The sequence below is a fragment of the Halichoerus grypus genome, chromosome X, assembly GCF_964656455.1.
Source record: "Halichoerus grypus chromosome X, mHalGry1.hap1.1, whole genome shotgun sequence".
NCBI lineage: Eukaryota > Metazoa > Chordata > Mammalia > Carnivora > Phocidae > Halichoerus > Halichoerus grypus.
In genome coordinates this window covers 40494526-40517897 of record NC_135727.1, presented here as the reverse complement: position 1 = coordinate 40517897, position 23372 = coordinate 40494526, and the positions used below count along the sequence as shown (strand labels likewise).

Genomic DNA, 23372 nt, shown 5'->3' with positions numbered 1-23372 from the left:
ATGAGGTTCCTAGAATAGGCAAATTCATAGATGCAGAAAGTAGAATGGTAGTTGCTGGGGGCTGGGGGAGGGGAGAGGGGGATGGGGAGTTGGGGTTTCATAGGTCCAGAGTGTCAGTCTGGCATGATGAGGAGGTTCTGGAGATGGGTGGTGGTGATGGTTGCCCAACAATGTGATAAACTCAATGCCGCTGAACTGTACCCTGAAAAAATGAGTAAAATGGTACCTTTCATGTTAATGTTATATTTTACCATGATAAAATAAAAAGGATTGGAGTCGATGGGAAGATCACATGTGACCAGGAACTGATGTCCTCAGTGAATGTGGGGGCTGCCCAGGAAGCTGTAGAGAGCAGTGAGGAGGGAAACGGGATGGTAGAGGTGGGCGGCAGGTGTGGTCCTCAAAGGATCAGGATTTCTGGCAAAAGGAAAGAAGAGTACTGGCCTGGAGGAGGCATCGGCAAGCAAGGAGGACATCTACCCCCACGTGCAGTTCCTGAAAGTCTTGAGATTTCAGTGTGAGGAAAAAAAAAAAAAAACCAACCCAGCTTCCATTTGAGAGGCCTGGTGGGTCAGTGATGTTTATTCCTCAAGGAACAAGTGAGACCTTCGTTGGGAAAGAAGGGTGAAGGGCACTTTCAGAGACGAAATTGGCTACGTAGGAGAATTTGCTGTTGACCAAGAGTTCCAGAGGGCACAATGGAAGGGTTGGAAGGGAAGAGAAGAGTGGCATTAGTGTGTGAACAAACCACTGTGGGGACAGGAGAGTGTGGGTGTCTGAGGGACAACCGGAGGCGAACGGACTTCCTTCCGGTGATGACTGAAGTTAACAGGCCCATAGCGAGGCCCTATGAGCCGAGTCCCCCGTATGGGAGGGTGGACTTAGAGGCATGTGGGAAGTTGGTTCTGAGGTCTCCAGCGGGTCCCCTCCTTTGGGGTGACTCAAGGGAGGCCGCTGTGACTGCACAGAGGCATGTCTCATTTCACTTGTGGAGGAGGGGTCTGCTGAATCCTTTCCTCGGGTCTCCTCGACGTCACCTGCTGGGCATCTGCTGAGGCCGCAGGTTCTTGACAGAAATGGTGTAGGAAAATGAGTTGCTTGATCTCTCCTCCCAAAGCTCAGTTTCCTCATCTCTAAAATGGGTCGTTGTGGGGCCGGAGTGAGGCGATATGTGGACAATGTTGTTTTCTGCACTGTCCTCTCTTTCTTCATCCTCCTCGCCTTAATCCCGGATGTCTCGACTCCTCAGACTGTCCTTCTGCTGACCAAACTCTTCAGTGGGGCTAAGTAATGCCCACCCTGTCCAGACGTTCCTCTCCTTTTCCCTAATGCAACCTTACTTGTCCTATTTCATATCCATTTGGAGCCCTCCCTATTCCCTCTTGGGATAAATCTGATTCAGCCAGTGAGTCCTTTGCTGGCATGACTTTATGTGTCCTTTTTCCAAGAAAGCATTTGTGTTTTAACGGGGACCTTCAATGCCATAACCCAGTGGAATAAAAGCCCCTCTGTCCTTCCACCTGATTGTGACCTTCCCATTGTCTGAGAATCGCGTTCTTTTTACATCCTTGCTTCTCCAAGTGTGGTCTGTGGACCAGCAGCATGGGCCGCTCCCTGGAATTTGCTAGAATCTCAGTCAGTACTCCAGACCTGCTGCATCGGAATCATCGTAGCAACACCCCTAGGTGATTCATATGCGTGTGCAAGTCTGAGCAGCACTGCTAGAGAGGAGTAGCTAGCCAAAGCAAGGCCCCTTCACAAGAAGAAGAGTTTATGTCCAAGCTCCTTACAAGAGGGCACCCAGAGCAGCTGCTTCAGAGCCCCAGGGACGGGGCTCCCATCCCCGACACCAGGAATTGATGGCGTCTTCTGGCGGCCCAGCTGCCATGCTGGATCTCTGGAGCTTCTGGAAGAGTCTGGCTCCTGTGATTGGAATCAGAGGGCTAATTGGCCCCACATGGCTCCAAATCCTGCCAGTTGCGAGGGGAGTGACAAGACTCCCCAAGGAGCCAACCAAATGTAAAGAAAAAGGAGCCAAAGGCAAGGAGAGATGGAGAGCCGAAAGCCGATGCCTGGGAATCTAGCTGTGACATTTCTATCTTCCTGCCCAGAAGTGCCCGGGAGAGAGCATTAGCTCCGAAGCAATCCATCTTCTTCTCAGTTCACTTGTCCCTTAGCCATGTCCTGCCTAGCAACAGGTGTCAGTAGGAGCTGCAGCTCGCAGTGTCTCTTTGGACGGCCAGGAGAGATTTGTCTAGCCCCCAGAGGTACTAGTATCAGGACGGCCACGGAGAGCCAGGCCATCTGATAGCTGGATCAGGGACGGAGCTGCCTGGGGAGTGAGGGGACAGAGTCCACTGTGGGGCTGCCCCTTGCAGGCAAGGAGCTGATGGGGGACGGGCCTGGGCTGCGGGGAAGTGGGTGGAGTTTACCTTGGGCTCCCTCTCCCTGCCCCTCCAGCCACCCCCAATGAGGCTACCAGTAATGTTACCGCCTCTACATCTGTGTGATGCGTTTAACCTTCCAAAGTGCGTCTGTAGCCATGATCTCATTTCATTCTCCCAACAACGCTGAGTGCAGGATCAGAGACAGGTTAATTAGGACGGGGGCTGGCCTTCCAGACTCAGCCAGGACGTGGAGTGCTGCTGGCCTCGGGGCTGGCGCAGCACTGCGGTAGGACTGAACAGCCAGAGGGTCCAGGACCCTGAGTGGCTATAGGCAGTGGGGGGGGGGGGCGCCAGGATGGAGGGCCCCATCTGAGAGAGATTTGGCTCCAGCTGGGCTGCTAATATGCTTAGCCTCCATGGGTCCCTACATTGTCACCTAGCTTGGAGGCTGGGATGGAGGAGGAGAAGTCACCAAGCCTCTTTGGCAGGATAGTTAGAGACTGTGAGGAGATAATGGATGTGAAAGCACCTTTTCCCAGATGAGGTAATGGGTGTAAAAATGAAAAGAAGCACTTGGCTATAAAGTGTCATTATCATTAGGCAGAAAAGCTAGGCTTTTACCCAGGTGACTGACTAGAGGGGGCAAGCCTGGAGCGGGGTAGGGAACAACCTTCGTGGTCCTTGGGTAGGCAGGGGTCAGAACAAAGACATTGTGTGCATCTGGAAACACAGAACAGGTCCCAGAAATGAAGCTGGGGGGGCAGGGAGGACCACAAGCTTCAGCTGCTTCATGATTTTGTCCCGGGTTGCCCTGTTGGAAGGGACCAGAAACCAAACATCTTTCAAAGTGAAATTGCCTTCCCCCCCCACCCCCAGGAGGGAAGGCACGTGACCCGTGGACAGCTGAGCTCCTGTCATCCATCACCCGCTTGCTTTCATTGTCACTCCCAAGTCTCCAGGCACTTAGCAAAAATTTCAGAGAGACTGAGCTATGGTCCCTGAAAGATGCAGACCCAGGAGGGAAGGGCCCACTTCCATTTGCATTGTAAAATGGCCTTCTGGTCTGTTAATGGAGGTGTTTCTTCCCTGACGGGAGATAACTTGGGAAGGCTCAGGCAGTGGGAGGCAAGGGCTGCTTGCTGATTGGTGGGGGGAGGGGAGGGGAGGGTCTAGTTGGGGACAGTTAGTCCAGCTCGGTTAGGGACAGCGCAGGGACGAATGTGCTTCAGGCCCAACCTGGAGACATGTCTGCAGCTCTAGGAGAAGTAGTTGGGTTCCCTGGGTGAAGATGGGGCTGCCCATGTCTAACACAAGTTGGACCTTAATTATGGACTTTCGATACTATTCTCAGTTACCACTCTAATTCTCCTGTTCCGTGTACACCTCTCTTTCCTCCCCCACGCTAGATTGGAAGCTGTTTGAGGGCAGAGATCTGTAACTTGTGTGTCCCTCGAAGCTCTGAGTAGGCACTCAATAAATACTTGTTGATGGATGACCACGAGTCAAAACAGGAAAGCAAAACACTTGTGTCACAGAAGGCTCTTAGCCTGTTGGTTCCTCTGGCTCCAGGAGCGTTTCTTTGCATCGTTATTGGCGATGCCTTCGGCCCAGCGGAGGCTAAGGTGTGCCCAGCTTCAGAAAAAGAAAAAGGCAGCAAAATTGAGCCTGCAGTGGCCAGGGGACCTTGAGCTCAGGACAGCGTTCTGAGTACTGGAACATACGCCTGGGTGTTCCTCTCGAGTGTCCCTGCTCCCCACGCACAGCCCCACGGGCTCTCATCCTCCAGCCTGCGCTGGCTGGGGCCCATGTCAGAAATGAGCTGGTGTCACCCCAAGAAGAGGCTCTTTCGGTGCCAATGGGAGACAGGAAAGCAAGGGGCTCATTTCGGAAGCAGCGCCGGGGGGGAGGCAAGATGGCAGCTGCAGGAAAGACGTTCTCTGGCTCCCTTCGAGGCCAAGCTCCTGCCTGCCACCAGGCGCAGAAATGAGAGAGGTGCCAGCCTGGGACCACCCTCATCAGGGCCCTGTCCTGGGAGGGTGCCTATCTTAGGACACTGGCCAGCCCTTGTCCAGCTTCTGAGTGACTCCCCATCGAAAAATGACCATTTGTCCTACCAGCGCGGGAGGGCAGGAGCCAGTTTCTGAATTTGCCTTCAGGGGGCCTGACCGCATCCTGGCCAGCCCCCTCTGCCTCCCTAAGGGGCGACAGACACCACCCGCCCCCCAAGCCGGCTTGGTTGGGTGCAGCCGGAGTTGATGTGACACATTAAGGCAGCCGTGGTCTGTCTTCCTTCCTGAGTCCTTCTATGAGAGAGACAAGCCCCAGACTATGAATTTCTCTTTTGTACAATTACTCTAAATCTCCCGCCACACACCCCCCGATAAATAGTCCTAAAGTCTAATTATCGAATTTGTGTCCTGATAAACAGCCTAATCGCTTGAAACCGTTTGCAACTGAGGAATGCGGTATCCTGAGCTAGCCAACAATCACTCTCCCGGTGTCAGAACCTCCCACCTCTTTTACGAACCTTGTACAAGTTTGATTAATCACCTCCTGCCCCTCTGAATCTTGTTCCCAAGGGCCCTGCCTGGAACCTTAGTTTTCTGGAATACACACACTGAGGTTAGGGAACTCAACCCCATTTGTTAGCTCAGAACTTGCGTGGGGCTTGAGCGGTGCCAAGTCCGGGAGCTAAGGCTCTGTGAGCCTCTTGGCTCTGGTGCCCTCTCTTCCACCTCCAACTGCCCCGCCCCGCCTGTTGGCCATTCATTGCCCTCTTTACCTCCTTCCCTGCCTCTGGCACCCAGTGCCCTCCCAAGCCCCACAGTCCCCGTACCCTCACCCTGGCCCTAGCTGTAGAACCATTCTAAAGTCCTCATGTTAATTTTTCTAAGCTTCAACAACTCCCTCTGTGAGCATCGGGAGAGCTGTCTGCAGTCTCTCCCAGGTACTGGGGCGGCGAGGTCTCGCAGCCCATTGGGGTTCACGTCTGCCGGCACCCACGAGACACAGCTCCCCTGCTTGCCCATAGGAGCCATTTTCCAGTTGTCCCATTACCTGAAGTAAGTTGGCATTACGTCCAATTGTGTACGGTAATGGTCCTCCGCATGAGCACATTTGTTTACATACGCCATCTAATCGTTTTTATATAGAACCTAAGGGAGATCAGAGTTTAAAATCGCACAAGGACTTCATGAAGGGCTGTTCTGAAGCGACTTCGCATTCCTTCCCTCACTTGCTGGCCTGGGTCCTGCTGCCTTCCTCGAGGTTTTGGTTTCCCCTAGGGAGTCGACAGCCAGTTCAGCGGGCGCTACCAGTTAACCTTCAGAATAACATGCCTGCATTTAGGCTCCTTCTAGAGTCCCAATATCTTGGAGGAAAGGGCTGACTCTGATGTCAAGTTCTGTGGCAACAGTTGTTTTTGTTTTGTTTTGTTTTGTTTTGTTTTTTCCTGTTGGCTCTGGCCCTGTAGACAGTGGGCTTTTCCTTGCCAGACTCCTCTTTCTCCAAACTGAGCTATGAGGGCCGTTGTTGCCCCTGCTGGTTCTAGAGGACTTAGGAAGCCAAGCAGGGGAGCTCCCGCGTGCCATGGCCAGCACCCTCATCCGTGCCCCCTCCCAGCTGGTTCTGAGGCTTAGTCGCCTTTGCATCTTGTTTTGCTCCCATCTTCCCCTTCCCTCGGTCATGTGATGCAGGAAGAGAGCACAAATGCTATGGAATGGGAGCAGCTGCCAACAGAGACGTGGCGACAAGTGACCATTCGCCGAGACCCTATATATGGCTTTGGCTTCGTGGCTTGCAGTGAGCGGCCCGTGGTGGTGCGATCTGTGAGGCCAGGTAGGTGTTCCTCACAGTGTCCCCCCCTGGCCCCGGCTCCTTTTACCCCAGCATCCACCCATCTTCCCAAAGATCAGGGCTCCCCCGTTCACTGTGGTGGCCCCAAGGAATTCATGAAGAGCGGGGTAAAGACTCGCCAGCTAAGGACCGCGCGAGGGAGCTGGGCTTTCAGAGCGATCGACACAAACCACTGAGGCTTCCTGGGGCCAAGACAGAGGCCGCAGTTGATGGTTTAGCAGAGTCTCGGTCTTAATGAAGCCTCCCTGTGCATAGAACCTTCATAAAAGAGCCAGACTGCCTTGGATGATAAATGTCTATTCAATTCCATTCAACAAGTATTTATAGATTGCCTACTCTAAGCACAGCAAGATGGTAGGGAAGGACAAGACGCAGGCCCTGTCCCCAAGCACCTAACCATCAGGCTGTGGAGACTGGTACCCACTCACGAGAAAGGTCAGCCACCGACGGCTGGAATCAGGATACGGACCATGGGGGGGGGGGCGGGGAATGAAATCTCCAAATGCCACAGTGGCAGTAACGAGAGCTGCCATTGATTAAGTGCCTACTGTGTGCTTTCCTCATCTTGTTTATTCCTCCCAGCCAAGCCTGCAAGGTGAGTCTTCCTCCCCATTTAACCAGATGAGGAAACTGAGGCATAGAGGAAGAGAAATGACTTGTCCAGGGGCACTCAGGTAGGAGGCAGCAGAGCCAGGATTTGGACCTGGCTGGGTCTGTCTGATGCGGATGCGGGAGAAGTGGGGCTTGAATGGGACCAGGTGGGAGTGGATAAGTGAAAGCCCCCACCTGAACTGTGGAACCCTGCCCTCATGAATGAAATGGGCAATGGTCTAAGCGCCGTTTCATTCCACATCTGCTAGGCATTGACAGAAAAGATGAACAGAAAGAAGCTTTATTCCTGACTTGCTGGGCCCGAGGCTTTAGATGTTTACAACAGTTTCTCACTCAGTCAAGAGGAGCAGCCCGAGTACAAACTGGTCTAGCAGAAATTTGATGAATTTTGCAATCCTCAAAGGAAAAGAAAAAAAAAGATTTTTGTAAGCTCCCTTTTCAACTAGAGGGCATAAAGAAAAAAACAATCCAGTACAGGAGTTCGTGGCTGACCTCAGGCTCCCGAGTCAGTCATGCAGTCTGGTGGAAGGTTCTTGAGTCCCTGATCAGAAATCAAATCTGTCCTGGGTAAGAGGAATTGGGAAAAACTTAGTAGCAGGCCACCCAGAGCCCCTGCTTTTGGCCTCAAGGGAGACAGGATTTACAGGGCTGAAGGGAGCCTAGACAAGGGGGTCAGCTTCAAGCCATGTGAAAATGAAGAGGCAGAGTTGGAGGGGCGGGGACAAAGGAGAGCCACAGGTGAGAGCCACAAAAAAATCATGGGGTCGGCAGGCACAGCCCTATAAAGACGTAGGCTGATCCAGATCGCTGCTTCTGGCCCAGGAGGCTCTTAAGGGCAGAGGCTTTTGGGTTCTGTATTTGAGATAGGACAGAAGACAAGAGGCATCCTATGGAGGCCCAGTCACGGTAGGGCCAGCCAGCACAGCATTCCGGGAAAGTGGTAGGAGATTGACGCCCACCACCGCCGTCAGAGTTCAGTTTCACGAAGACCGCTTCCATTAAAAGGAAGGAAGGGAGGGAGTGAGTGGGGAAGGGGTAGAGTGGCCTCTCTACCAAAAGATTGGCATGTTGGCAGGAGGAGATAGAAGGAATGAAATGAGCTGAAGGAATTGCGCCCTTGAAGGATAATAACTACCGTCTAGCGAATTCATACCGACATCAATCAACCGTCTAAAGTGCTGTACACTCATCATCTCCTGTATCCGCCCCGTGTTCTTATGAGGTGGAGGGACTGTGATTTTCCCATTTTCCAAAGGAGCAAAGGGAGACAAGGTCACACAACCAGTGAGTTGCAGATTTGGAATTGGAGTTCAGGTCTGGCTGGCTGCCAAGAGTGGGGCCTCCCCCGCCTCCCCCCCACCCCCCCCATTCCCTGCCCCTGAAGTCACTGTGCTATCAGGACACTTGGCCACCAATGCAGGCGGAGTGGTGAGTCTCGCTGGCCGAGCCGCATAGGCCCCCTCGGCACACAGGCCCCACGCTCCGGAACCACCACCAGGCCACGCTCAGGTGACAGAGGTGTTCTGTATGTTCTTGCTTCTGGTATTGGCGTAGCACACTTCTTTGTAGAAAGAGGGAACAGTTGGGATCCAGCCCTTGAAGGCAGGCGCAGACGGGAGTCAAGCCTGGTTTGAGAGTGGGACCTGTCAGTAAACATTTCTTTGGGGCTTGAGTTAGGCCTCATTCTCCCTGAATTCCACTCATTCTCCCTGAATCTCCGAAAACCTTTTCTCCGACGTCTTGGCTAAACACCAGATTCAGCACACCCTGTGGTGCCCCTCGACCCCCATTCTTTACCCAAACCAGGAAGGTATGGCCCGCAGACAGCCCTGCTTTCTTAACCTCGACAGTGGAGTTGGGAAGGACAGGAAGCAAATTTCCAACTATCCGTGATTTGGGGTCTGTTCTTGTTCCCCTCACCTACTGAAGAGTGGCATCTCTCAGAGATGAGAGAAGATAAACCCTCTGGGTCTTTTAGTCCATCCCCCTGACTTCAGGCAAGTGACTGCCTAAATCATTCCTGACCAGCGAGTAGGAATGTTGCTCAGGTAAGAAGATTCCTTGTCGCTCCTCACTTCATCTATACCTCCTTCAGTAGTCTGGAAGTCATCCCTCGGGCCTCAGCAGATCCCTCCTGGCGAAAGGGAAACCCGTGTCCCTCTTTAGAACCCAGCCAGGAAAGTACATATTCACCTGGTCTGAGGGCCAGGCCTGGGCTTGGGACCTTTTGTTCCCACACCACTGGCAGCCACAGGAGGTCTGAGCTATCCTCTTTCTTCGGTCTTCTGCCCTCTGTCTGGCACAGGCAGCCGTGGCCCAAACAACACCCCTACCACCAGCCCGCGTGGCCTGCACTCTTTCCTGCGGGCTCTACGGTCCCCACTTCAGCCCCCTCAGGCACTGGTGACTCCTGCCCAGACCTGTGCTTTCCCAGCAGTGGCCCCAAGCCCTCATGCCTCTCTCCTCTCCTCTGCAGGAGGCCCCTCTGAGGACAAGCTCCTGGCTGGTGACCAGATTATGGCTATTAATGAGGAGGACGTGAGTGAAGCCCCCAGGGAGAGGTTCATAGAACTCATCAGGTAACAGGGGCCTCTTGGGCCTTGGCAGGAGCTGAGCACTGACCCCTCCCCTGCCCTACCAGTGGCATAGGGCTACCATGGTCCTCCCTGGCCCTGAGAGGGAGGCCCTTCAGGCAGAGCAGCCCTGGCCAGGGCTCCTGGCTGGCCAGGGCTCCTGGCTACCCAGGACTTCAGAGGCCAGCCCTGCCAGGGCCCCAGGGTCCCTCACACTCTCTGGCTTAGCCTTCTCCAGTGATGTGAACAGAGAACAGCCTTCTTCAAGAGCTCACCTCACCTTCCTCCCCCTTACTACTCCCCTCACCGAAGCCCCTTGGTCTTTGACTTACAGTGCAGGGGGACAGACCCAGTGTGCGATGAGAACCAAAGAAGCCATTAAAAGAACACTCTGGAAAACAAAAAAAAAAACCACTCTGAGATAAGCACAGTGTGAGCCAGGTCTTGTTTCCCATGTCTCCATACCCTACTCCACCAAAAAAAAAAAAAAAAAAGCCTGAGGAGAAGAAAATCTGAATCCCTGGCTCATGGGTTGAGGAAGGGAACCTGCCATTGTGGATTCTGCTCGCTGTGTGTGTGTGACCTCTTAGTGCCCTCTACAGATGGGGGCAAGAGAGAGAAAGAAAGGAGTGTCAGGGGACTCCCACCATCTGTACACGGGAGTAATCATGGTGACTTTTCCCCTCCTCACCCCTACACACACACACACACACATACACGCTATACACATATACACAGCCTCCTACCTCACACTCCTACCACACACACACACACACACGCACACACACACCACACACACCTCCTTGCATAGACGTGTTGATAAGGAATAAGAGGATAGAGGTGAAGGCTCTAAATTCCATGGGTTGTCTTCTGCTTTGGTGACCTTGGCTGTCTCCTCCCAAATGGACCTATGTGCTCTCTTGCTCTCTCTCTCTCTCTCTCTTTGCCTTGTGTGGTCTGCTCTATCTCTGCCTCCATCTCTTCCAGGCCTTCTCTTGGTTTAGAATGTTCTTCATCTCACTCGTCTTTCTCGTTCTCCCAAATCCCACCTGTCCCCAACGCCCCTCCCTCCTCTTCAAAGGCAGATTTAGCACACTTGGGATGGAACAGCACCCTCTCGCTAGCTCTGGAAGCATTTGGAATGCTCCCTCCCGAAGTCCAGGGCAGGTCTTCCTCGAGATGCTCCCCTCTCCAGCTCACATCTTGAAACGTGTCTGGTCCCTAATGACGTTTAGTTTGTCTCTCCTCCAAGTTCAGTGGTCCATTGCATCCCCCCCCACCCAACTCCACCCTTGACCCTCCACCACCACACCAAAATGGGGTAAGTCCTTTCAACCCCATCGAGGGCGTGTTGGGGTTCTTTCAGCCTGACCCTCCAGAAGTGTTTGCTCTGCTTCTAGGGAATATCTTTGTACCCTAGAACAGGTAGCCCAGTTTTGTGAGGGAGTCCAGAGCTCCTCCAGGATCAAGACAGAGCTCACTCATTTGATAACCCTCGGGGCCAGCAGAATTTTATTATTTCATTCAATCAATGAATATTTGTTATCGAGTGTCTACTATGCACCAGGCACTCTTCAAGGCACCGAATATACGGCAATGAATGACAGAAATCCCATTGGAGTTTATGTTCTCGTGGAAAGAGACATGCCTTAACAATAAACATGATAAATATGTAATTATATGGCATACTGGAAGTAGACGAAGGTTATCAAAGGATAGAAAGTGGATCGGGATAAACCGGGTCCTGGAGTGCTGGGCATAGGGGTGCTTTTAATAGCCTGGCCAGAGTTAGCCTCATTGAGAAGGTGGCAACTAAAGAAAGACTGAAAGGAGGGAGGGTGTCAGAGAGGGAAGAGCCAGTGCAAAGGCCCCAAGGCAGGAGTGTGTCTGTTATGTTTGGGGAGCAGGGGAGAAGCCAGGATGTGAAGTGGGGTAAAGAGGGGAAGACCTGTAGCCACTATAAGGACTTCGGCTTTGTTCTACATGAAATGGGGAAATGTGGCAGGGGCTGGGGCAGATGCGTCACATAATCTGACTTACACTATGCCCTCCCCTGTTCAAGAGACAGATTTTCCTGTGGGATTTTCCTGGAAGACAGCTCCTTCCTTCTCCCAGGAGCTCCCCATCCCTGGACTTGGCCTCACTGAATGTGGAAAATGTTCCAAGTCCTTGAGCAGGAGGCCTTGGCCTTCCTTGAGTATCTAGAACCAAGTGATCTCGACTCTGCTTCTTGAATACCCTTGTTCCCAGAAACGTATGAAAAGGTCCAGCGAGGAGAAGGGAAGCTCCTTCCAGGCAAACTCTTTCCATTTCTCTCAGTTCTTTTAAAGGACTGTGTATTCCCGGGGGAGAATTTTCATACCTCATGGCCTGTTTGATCATTGGTATAATTCTTGTCGGAGGAGTTTCAAATTCTTCATCCCTTTGAATATTTGCTGTCTGGAGAGGCTTGCTTCCATCTGTTGCTCCCTAGCTCTCATTTTTTGGTCCTTCAATTAAAACAAATCTGCTGAGAATGAGTCATGATAACCAAATGACCTCCTTTGGGTTTTTCCTTTGAATTTCTCCTCTTGCTTAAATACCAAATTGCCAATTGAGTTCCATAATTCAGGCCTTTAGTTTTCCTTGAGAATTTTCTCTTCTACAGATAAAATTGCTCCTAAGGTTTGGGGAGATCTACAGAGCGAATGTGAGAGGGAAATAGAACGGGAAGACTTGAAAAATGACAGCCCCAGAGATTATGGTAACGCCTTCTTCAGATGCCTGTGTGAACCTCTATGGATGGTTTCTGTCGGCCACCACAAATGATGGGAGGCGAGGCGGCCGGGCAGATAGTCAAAGTGCCCGCTGGCCTAATTCATATCCCTGAATGCAGCCCAGGGGAGAATTCTGGTGTTGCTTCTCGTGCGAGATGAATACCTAGTGCATGATACACTACTGTCCTGTTCCTTCTCTCTGTAGGAGCGCTAAGGAATTCATCGTTCTTACAGTTCTGCACACTCATCAGGTGAGTGAGCCGCTGTGCCATCCACCCTTCCTCCTGACGGAAGTGACAGAGTCCCGTATTGGAAAGTGACCGTGACGGAAGGGTGGGTGGACGGCGAGACTAGAATCCACGTGTTGTGAGCCAAAGCTTGAGGAGTGAATGTAAAGCATACCTTCTGAACATCTGAGTCTGCTTTCTACCTCCAAGGCTTGGGGATTTTTTGAAAGGCTCTCCAGTGCTATGTTCTGACCTGTGCCCTTCTGCTTTACCCCCACTGAGGCCGCGCGCTCACTGCCCCGGTCCCAGACAGATTTTCTACCTCTTTCTTTTTTTTTTTTTTTTGCTATGCCCCATCAAAATGTACCCGTCCAGGGTCCAACTCCCATAAAGTCCTTGCAGATGGTGGGTGCTAGCTAGTCTCATTCATTCATTCGTAGCAGTATTTACTAGATGGCATGCAACGTATGAAGCCCTGCACCGCATGGGGGGAATTTAATATGACGGTGGTGGGAAAGTACGGTGGGACGAACCGTTTCATCTTAGTCCCGGTACAGTCACTAACTAGCTGTGTGACCTTGGGTAGGTCAGTTCCAAAAAGTTCCCCGTCTGTAAATTGAGGGGTTTAGACTAGAACAGTGTTTTCCAAACTTGACTGGTCAAAATAGTCAACAGGACTACTTATTAGAAGTAAAATTCCTGGGGCACCTGGTGGCTCAGTCGCTTAAGCATCTGCTTTCGGCTCAGGTCATGATCTCTGGGTGCTGGGATGGAGCCCCGTGCGGGGCTCCCTGCTCAGCTGGGCGTCTCCTTCTCCCTCTCCCTCTACTGTTCCCCCTGCTCATGCCCTCTCACTCTCTCTCTCAAATAAATAAATAAGATCTTTTAAAAAATAATAAAAATAAAATAAAAATCCCCAGGCCCCTCTCCTCAAGAGTTGGATTTAGAAGGCCCAGAGTCCATTACTAGGTTACTTTGTCATAGTAATCTGTTTTAAATGCACAGACCCAGGTGCAGAACTTTTATGTGCAAAACTCAGAGCCCCCCTTCCACCTCCAGCCTAGTTGTCCCTTCTCAGTGTCCCCAAGACTCCCCTGACTTCCAGCACTGATGTCCCACCTCCATGGCCACAGGAGAGGTCCCATCTGTTGGGGGTGGGGGGCATGAAATCAGCACAGCCTTCACAGAGGAGGCTGCATCTGAGCTGGACCTCCAGAGAGGGGGCAGGATTTCCCAGGCAGAGACAGAGGGGAAGATTTCCCAGAGAGTTGGCATTTCCAGGCAAAGTCAGGGACAGCGTGCAAGTGCAGAGCGTGGGCTCATCAGTTGGAGATGGGGTTCAAATCAAGCTCTGGCACTAACTGCCTTTCCCCATGGCCCCCAGTGTGAAACACACACACACACACACACACACGCACGCACACACATACACACACACACATTTACACAGGCACATTCTCTCTCCCTCCCCTCCCTCTCCCCCTTCTCCCTCTCCCTCTCATACTTGCTCTCTGGCAAATAGGCCTTTCTCAGTTGCAATTCTCCTGTATCTCTGGGCAGGCAAGTTCCACCCCTCAGTGGGTGTTACCAATAGACCCCCCCCTCCTTACTGCGCAGGTGCAGTTGCCTAGTGGACAGTGGACCGTCATTCCCCACTCCCCAGTCTCCTCGTGAAATGGCTACCAGTTCTACCCCCCACCAAAAAAAACCATGCTTGTTGTGTTTTACCTCTCTGATCAGAGACCCATTGTGGGTTACTGTGTTAGTCAGGTCTCCTCAAATGTCATCCCCTCCTAGAAGCCTTCCTTGACTACCCTTTTTAAGAAAGCATCGGCCTGTCACGGCCAATACTGCATCATTTTTTTCCTCAAAGCGAAAATATTATATTTGTAAACTTTTTGTTTGGAGATCATTACAGACTCACAGGAAGTTGCAAAGCTAGTACACACATCCCTGTGTACCCTTTACCCGGTTTCTCCCAAGGGTTACGCCTCCCAGAACTAAAGTACCATTTCAAAACCAGGACATTGACAGCAATACAATGTGTGTATAGGGTTCAGTGTCAGTCTGTCACATGTGTGGTGTGGTCCACGTGGCCACCAGCGCAGTCAAGACACTGGACAGTTCTATCACTACAAGGACCCCTCACCTTGCCCTTTTATAGCCACACCCCTCTCTCCCTCCACCCCAATCCCCATCAACCACTAGTCTATTCCCCCTTTCTGTAATTTCATCATTTCCAAAATATTATATACACAAAATAATATAGCACATAATCTTTTGGAATTGGCTTTTTTTTTTTTTTTCACTCAGCATGGCGCCCTTGCGAGTCATTCAAGTTTTTGCCAGTATCAGTAGTCTGTTCCTTGTTAATTGCTGAGTAGTATTCCATGGTGCGGGTGGACTGCAGGCTGTTTGGTGATTCACCCAAGCCTTATTAGAATGTCAGCTCCACGAAGATAGGAGCTGTGTTTCATTCACTGCTGTCTCCCTAGCACCTGGAAGAGCACTTGCCACAGAGTAAGCATTCAGTAAGGATGTGTTGAAGGAATAAAGAAAACCCAGCTTCCAGCCATCATGGCAACCCAAACTCAAGTATCCAAACGTAGGTGCAGAATGAGGAGCCTAATGCTGCCCCCCACCTCTGTTCCAGCTCTCATCCCAGTGCCCCCAACACCCCTCTGCCCTCCAGTTCTGATGTCCCCACTGTCCGATCCCATGGCCTCTTTGCTATGACAAGGCTGCTTTCCTTTTCTCCCTGGTCCAGATCTTAGTTCTTACAGCCCTGCCGGCTTCTGTCCTTGTACGGCTCCACCCTTCTTCTAAACAGGTCTGTTTCCTTTAAGACCTGGCTCGAGACTCTTCCAAACACCTCTGCCTGACTAACCTCAGTGAGAGTTTCTCATTTGCCTGTTCAGCAAACACCTATTGAATACCTACCATTCGAGGTGCTCTTCTAAGCTAGGAACATGGCGGTCCACGGGACAAACATGGTTCCTATCCTCACAGAGCTTACACTCTAGTACTTGGCCTTACGCTTTCGAAACCCTTGGAGCATAGAAGTGAGCACACACACACAGGGGTGGTAGTCGGAACAATTAACCTGTACGGTCGAAGCCATTCGCTCATAATGTAAGCCAGCCATGGGCACTGGAGCAGAGTCTTGGAGGCCTCCTGACTGCGCCAGGTGTTAACCCTTCAGATGACCACTGGTAAAGAGGTCCCATGGGAGAGGTCCCATGGCACCCAGGAAGCTTAGGGCAGTGGCTGCTTACCAATCAGTGTGAAAGAAACCCTCACAACAGGTATGGCCATACCAGTGCATCCCAAGTGAATGTCAGCCTTGCATACATGCATGGTCGATCCTCACTATTCATAGATTCTGTGTGAGCAAGTTCACCTACTCCCTAAAATGTATTTGCAACCCCCAAGTCGAGACCCGTGGTGCTTTCCTGGTCACTTGCGGACATAAGCGGAGCATGAAAAATTTGAGTCTCCTAATGCACATGTTGCCGGCTGAGGTCAAAGACGGCAGCGCTCTGCCATGTTGTTTCAGCTGTCACACGGAGGTGTCCAGAAGATAGAGATGGCAGGGAGCAGTGCGGTGTAGTGCAAGAAGCTCGGGCTCTGGAACAGTTGGATGGGATTTGAATCCCAACTGTGGCACCTGTTAGCGGGGCGGCCTCAGGCAAGTCACTGAACACTTCAGAACTTCATTTTCTCCTAGTGAAATAAAATAGAATCTACCAGGATGAGTTGTTTTTAGAATTCAGAATTATAATCTGTGTGAGACGTATACACACACTCACGCTCATGCACACACATACATGCACGCACGCACACGCATGCACGCATGCGTGTGCGCGCACACACACACACACACACACACTTCCCCTAGGAGCAACTGTTCAGTATTCATTCGTTCCATGTTCGAGGTGACTTTATAAAACGTAACTAGCGTGAGTCACAAAAATTGACCGAGACAGAGAATCTTCTCTCAAGTTATAATGAGAGCTTATCGACAACCCCTAGCCTATGTTCCGTGTGATAGCCCCTGCATTACAGAGCATAGACCAGCGTCCACAGCAGGCACTTGACATCTTAACGGTTGCGTGGAGATTACCGCTTCTTCCAGAAGACAGTCTCCCTGTAGGTCCAGCCTGTGGCCCAGGAATCTTTATACCTCTGGGGCTCCTTCCGGCTTCTACATTCCGTGGCTGAGGAGGGTCCAGTACAGTGGTTCTTGACCCTGGCTATACATTAGAAGCACCTGAGAAGCTCTTAAAACTATTGATACTCAAGCTCTAGCCCTGAGCGATTGAATTCGAAGCTTTGGAGAGGGGACCCAGGTGTTGGTCTTTCAAAAAGGCTTCCAAAATGATCCTTATGCAGCCAAGATACATATCAAGAACTACTGATCTAACATGTAGTCTCTTTCAGATGACATTGTTCTTTTAACGGAGTGACTTTTATGGTGGCAGACCATTGAGGGTATTTTAGTGGAATGATCACAGAGCTTCTTGAGGTATGGTGCTTGGCAGATGGTAGGTACTCAAACCATATTTGCTGAATTGGTGAACTAATTCATTATGAACAGTAGTAATCAACTGCTACCTCTTATTCTGTGCCTACTCTATGCTTGGTGCTAGGGGTAGATATAGTAATATAAAATCCCGTCTCTTCTTTTACAAGCTGGGGGGGGGGGGACATGAGTGGATATGAGTGTGGATTAACAAGGAGTACTATAGGGGAGCCTGGGTGGCTCAGTCGGTTAAGCGTCCGACTCTTGGTTTCGGCTCAGGTCATGATCTCGGGGTTGTGGGATCAAGCCCCATGTCAGGCTCCGCACTGGGCATGGAGCCTGCTTAAGATCCTCTCTCTCTGCCCCTCCTCCCACTTCTATCTCTCTGGGGAAAAAAAAAGGGGGGAGTACTATAGGAAATCCAGGGAGGGCACTGGAGGAATTGGGGAAGAACTCAGGACCAAGGTAGAATTTGAGCTGGGCTTTAGGGATGGCATTTAGCTAAGCAGAGGGGACACTGGGGGCCCAGAAGGGCAGGGATGGTGAAGAGGCAGCATGAGGTGGGCGTGGAAGTGGGAAGCAGCCCGGTGTGGGCACTGTGGGCAGAACCACCTGTCGGGGCCAGAGATGAGGAATGAGGGTCATGTGTGGCTCGCAGGGGGCCTTGGGAGCTGGAGAGAAGACATGTTCACCTCCAGGCCCCAAGTGCAGATAGGAAGGCCCTGGGTCCCTTATCAGTAGTCTGGTGAAACCAGGATGGCCCTCCTTTGTCCCAGACTCCCACAGTGGTTGCCATGGGAATTGCCTATAAAGAGGCTCAGGTGTCAAAGACAATGAGCCAGCGGGAAGGAGACTAGGAGGCTGTGGGCGCTATAGGAACCCGAGCTTTGTCCTCTCACAATCCAAGCGGGGCCCTATCTTGCACTAAAATGTTGGGCCATATACCTGACTTTGAACCCAACCCTGAAATCTGTACTGATAGAGCCACCAAATTTAAAAAAAAAAAAAAAAAAAAAAATGGTCAGAGAATCACCAGCTGCTGAATTCAGTCCTGAGGGAGAGGCAGACTCTCCTCTATTGCTTATTCCACTGAGCTGCTGCCTTCATATTTGCTTCGAGGGGCTTACAGTGGCCCCGGCAGTGCTTCGTGATTCTGGTCCCGTGTTTCCAGCCAAAATTCATTTTTGCCAGCGAGGGTGCCTGTTGCGAAATGAGACTCCCAACTGCTTGAAGGGAAAAATGGGGTCAGTGAAGAGCTCAGATGTCCCAGCTCTGAAGGTACTCAATTAATCTCTGCTTAATGGGCTAAGACATTTTCAACAATATAGATTCCTGTGCCTTATGCTCCTAGAGATTCTGACTTTTTATGTCCGCCGTGCGCCTAGAAATCTGTGCTTCAACAAGCGCTCCCCAGTGAGTCTTACCATCAGGAAAGTTTTGGAAACAGTGGGGCGTGCATGCTAATGAGTTAGTGCGGGGGTCAGCAAACTTTTTTTCTGTAAAGGGCTGTCTAGTAAATATTGTAAGTTTTGTAAGCTGTGCTTGAGAGTTGCAAAAGCAAACACAGGTAGTGCCCAAGGGAAGATCACGGCTGTATTCCGATAAAGTTTTATTTACAGAAACAGGTGGTGGGCAGGATTTGGCCCGGGCAGGCCCGCAGTGCACTGACCCCAGAATTATGTTCACTACTCCTCCCTGGTACTGCATTCATGCTTTGATGAGGGTCTTCCTGATTCTCAACTTTTTCATTCAGAAGAGTGACCCTAGCATTAAGAACTTCAGGCCACATAGCTGAGCTTCAGAGCTGCTTCGGAACAGGGCAACCTTTGAGAACCCCTCCCATCACACTGCAAGGTAGACATCACCTGTGTGCGGGCGTCAGGCTAGACGTGAGTCCGTGACATGTAGCCGAGACCAGTTGGCAACGAGGGACTCACCATCAGTGATCAAGGCAGAAGACTGAGAATAGGACAGAGTCTTAGAGACGGACAGGACAAGGGTCAAGGAGGAATGAGGCACGAACAAGCTGAAAATAGCTCTACCACAGACCCCGGAAATGATTACAGTCCCTGAAAATATGGGCAATTCCACTTCCTCCTTCATGATTTTGCTCCTATAAAAATACCTGAATCTTTTGAGTATAGTCGTAACTGTCAGGCAGGATCCAATCTGGGACTTTTGGTAGGGATCCCCAGGAGGCTGTCCTCTCCTCATAGGTGAAGACAAAAAAGGATACCAGTTGCGGTCCTTCATATGTTCAGAGGTCCGTTCAATAAGACCAGGGTCGAACCAGAACCAGTGGGGGAAAGATCGGGAATGGACACCCAGCTTCAGCTGGCTATGGGACCTAGTCGCCAATCCAAGACTCGGGAAATCGGGGTTTTAGTTTCAGCTCCACTACCAAATTATTTTGATACTTTGAGCAGACCGTATCCTCTTCCCAGGCCTCCGTTTTCGTGTGTAAAAATGAAGGGTGGACTCCATGGCCCGCTGAGGCCTCTAGAGCTGCCTCGGTCCACACGGGGCGTGAAGGCATCCGATGACAGGTGGTTACAGAGAAAGGAGGGGGTGACGGGTAGACGCGAAGATTTTACCTGCCTCGTGTCTGTGGCGCCCCAGGTGGACATTCGGACTACTGTGGAGACAGAGCCAAGCAGAGCCGCCTGAATGTAGCTCCAGATCTTTCTGTCTTGCCCGTCCTGTGCTCCTGCAGCCTGCAGCCCCTGCCCAGGATTTAAGCACCAAGCTGTGCAACACACAAAGGCATTTCTTGGCTCCCACGAACAATCAATACTGTAATCACTTTCTGCAACGATCTCCAGCCCTGGATCTTGTCGTGCTGTATGATCTGCTGCCAACAAACCGCGTCTGTGGCTCAGGATGAGAAGTCCGCTGTTCCTTTAGCTCAGTGGTTCCCTGCAACTTTAGCCACGTTTTGAAGTCATTGGAAACATACCCAAAAAAATGCCAATACCTGAGCCCCAGCCCCAGGAATTTGAGGTCATTGATCTGGGGCAGGGCCTGGGCATCAGGGGTTTTTGAAAGCTGCCCCACTGTTTCTGTCACACAGCCAGGACCGAGACCCACCGCCTGAGGTTCGAGCGCACTTGGGTCAAACAGGTGGCTTTCTGCGATCTGCCCTCTGTGGGGAATGAGATTGCTGGCTCCGGAAGAGAACACAGCTGGGACCAGGGCCCAAGACCTGACGAGGACATTTGTCTCTGGTGTGTCTTTATCTCAGGGCCCTGCCCTCCTGCGACCGATCTGGTAAATGGATTTCAACTGCGGTGTTCATGGCAGAAAATAGCTTAAGGTGTCCCCTTCCCAGCTGGCAGGGGCCTTCAGGACCTTAACTCTCAGGGATTCTTGACTGTGGGATTCGAAGGCTCCATGACAAAGCTGGTAGGGGAGGCGGTTTGAAGGAGCCCCAAACCTGGTGTATCCCCTAGTCCTGCTCATCCTAGTAAGTGGCAACTCTGTTCTTCCAGTTGACTCCTCTCTTTTTCTCACCTCCCACATCCAATCCGTCAACACATCAGCTCGGTTCTATCTTCAGAATAGATCCAGAATTCGCTCCCTTTTCATCACCTCCATTATTACTACCCTAGCCCAAGCTGCCATCATATTTTAACTGTATTATTACAGGAGACTGCAAACTGGTCTCCCTCCTTTGGGCGTCAACCCTCCTACGCTGTTTTCCACACCACAGCCAGAGGCATCCTTTTAAAATGCAAGTCAGACCCTATCTGCTTAAAACCCTCCAGTGGAGTCAAATCCAAAATTCTTGCCATGGCTGACAAGGCCCTAGGTGACCCAGCCCCCACCCGTCTCTTTGAATGCCATCCCTCTGGCTCCCCATCCATTGCTCTGCTCTGGCCACACTGGGCTTCCTTGTGGTTCTTCATGCACCCCGATGCCCCTCCCACCTCAGAGCCTTTATCATTCTTTCTGCCTGGGAAGCTCTCTCTCCCTCACTTGCTTCCGGTCTCTGCTTAAATGTCGCCTCCTCTGAGAGGTCTCCCCTGAACATCCAGTCTAAAATAATGCCCTCATCACTCACCCCTCCTCACTCGTGCATTCTCTTGTGTAGCCCTTCACCCTGCTTGATTTGGCCTCGGGGTCCTTCTTTGCTACCTAAAGGGTATTGATTTGTTTATTGTCTGTCTGATCCTGCTAGATGGATGCTCTTTGAGGCCTGGGAGCTTTGTGTTGCTCACTGCTGAATCCCTCATCACCTAGAACAGTGCCTGCAAGTAGGAGGTCCTCCCTAAATTTGCCACACGAATGAATAAATGCCCCCAAAGACATGAGGGGGCCCCTCAGCAAGACTCCTGATTTTCCTTGAATCATTTTCTTTAGTCTCCTTCCTGGGGGCAGGGCATATCTATGAGATGAATAAGATCATTCCTGTAACTCCTTTGAGATGCTCGTATTCAGATTAATAAAAGCCACCATTTAGGTGTATCTCACACTACGAAAACCAAATATGTACTCATTCAGTGTATGTTATCACTAAAGAATTTTTGCAAACTCCCCTAGGCCTGGAGTGTTAATAACGGGATTCGATTTACCCAAATTCTATTCATTCCCAGCTTTTTTCAGAACACACCAATCATAGAAGGAAGCACTTAGCACGTTGCCTCGCATCTAGTAGGGAATCAATACTTATTGACTTATTGATCAGTAAGGCCAAGTGTACCCGTACTGAGACATCTTAACTCCAGCGTGGCAAAGGTCAGGTTTTTCCCAGGGATGGAGAACTCACCAGCCCTCTGTTCTTTTTGCAGTCCCCCAAATCTGCCTTCATCAGCGCTGCGAAGAAGGCCAGGCTGAGATTGAATCCCGCGAAGGTCCGATTTTCTGAGCAGGTGGCGGTTGGAGAAACAGACGCAGTAAGTGCAGCTTTATTTAGCTCCCTGTCTTTGGCCCTTGGCTAGAATCAGCCTGGCCATGGAGGTCTCGCTCTGGAGGTCTCACTCTGGAGCTCATCTGCGGCTCCTCGGAGTGGGCGGCATTACGAATGGGGTTGGAGAGGGAGGACCACGGGGCTCCAGACTAGTAGCGAGTTATGAGTATGTGGCATCCCGAGCACCAAAGCTTACACTCAGAGCCAGCCCTCCACAAACATCTCTGGGCTGTTTGACAGAAGCAGGAAGGAAGAGGTAGTGGTTTTCTAGATTCGGAGCAAGAGCGGCTGGTGAAATCGAGCTCTCTTCACATTGAAGTGGTCCCACAATGGCCCATCTTGACGGGAGAAGACCCCAGCGAGCAGCCTGGGGGATATGATACAGACTCTCATTGTCACAGAGCTTTGATTAGGCACCTGCTGTGTCCTCTTCCCTGCCCCTGGATACCACTCAGTGATGTTGGGGGGTCGGGGGGGTGGGGAAGTAGTTCAGATTGAGATGACACAGCGTCCCCCACCGGGTGGTATGGTTTCAAGGAGCAGGTGATGCTTGACGGTCCATTGCCATGCAGCTGCCAGGCTGGGGGGGGGGGGCGGTCATGGCCAGCCCGCAGTCTTTCTCACTGCTCTGTGGGGGTTTCCGTGAGCTGAGCCGTCTGCTCCACATAACAGATGGGTGGAGGGCAGAGAGGTGTGTGTTAAGCAGTCATGGATTATGGCCCGAGTCCCCCAGGAGTGTGCAGAAGTCCGTGATAGCCAGGTGGGGGTGGGGGGCGGGGAGAGCCAGAGCTAACAGGCATTTGTGCACTAGGCTTCTGCGGGCTGGGCTCCCGGGAGGCCCATGGCATGTCTGTCCGTCCGAAGCACAGCTGCAGTTGAGAAAAGAAGCCAGCAGGCCCAGCCCAGTGGGGAAATCTGTGGGGTGCCAGGTACTTGTGTAGTTCTTTGAAGTAGAGCCACTCAGAAGAAGGGTTAGAGGACACAGGTGTCTTCCATCGCCTTTTCCCTGGCACTCATTCCCAGCCTCAGCCCAGGCCCTCTTCCATCCCCGTTCAGGGACAGCTGAGAAGCCCAGGGGACTCCAGGGTCCCCCTGGGGAAGCTGCCACATAATTGGTGGCTGGGCTCCATCTCTGTCCTAGCAGGAGAGGTTCAAGAGAAGTGGGGGGTTGGTGAGCAGAGAGAAGAGGGAACTGCGTGGAAACCCTGCAGATCATGATGAAGGACACCCTTAGGGCCAAGCCACTAAGGGGACGTGTGTGTCCTGAGCCCTCGAAAAGCCAGAGGAGATGCAAATTGAATCTGGAAAGGACAGACTCTCAGCATTACAGAGTAATCACTCAAGACCAGGCCACCAGGGGAAAACTTCCCCTCCACCTCTCCCTTCCCTTTCTCCTCCCCTCTCTGCCTTTCCCCTCTACTCTTCCTTCACCTCTCTCCCCTCCCTCCACCATGATTCCCCTCTCCATACATCTCAGCTATCCACAGGCAAGATCAAGCCCCCACCCCAGACCAACCTGAAAGCAAATGCCCCA

The 23372-nt window shown here is 51.7% G+C and overlaps 1 protein-coding gene across 8 annotated transcripts in view; it reads left to right on the top strand.

Moving 5' to 3' along the window:
• The window catches only part of FRMPD3 (FERM and PDZ domain containing 3), a 123762-nt gene that overhangs the window by 60280 nt on the left and 40110 nt on the right, over window positions 1–23372 (top strand). For 2 of the 8 annotated variants that reach the window (XM_078065371.1, XM_078065368.1), the window contains exon 2: window positions 21720–21824. Coding sequence is in view for 3 of the 8 variants with exons in the window: in XM_078065365.1 (XP_077921491.1) it covers window positions 6077–6224; window positions 9331–9433; window positions 12389–12434; window positions 21720–21824 (402 nt within the window). In the remaining 5 variants the exon portion in view is untranslated. Of the gene's footprint in view, window positions 1–6076; window positions 6225–9330; window positions 9434–12388; window positions 12435–21719; window positions 21825–23372 lie in introns of those variants that run through there. The other 6 variants (XM_078065366.1, XM_078065365.1, XM_078065367.1 and 3 more) reach the window with 6 other exon arrangements.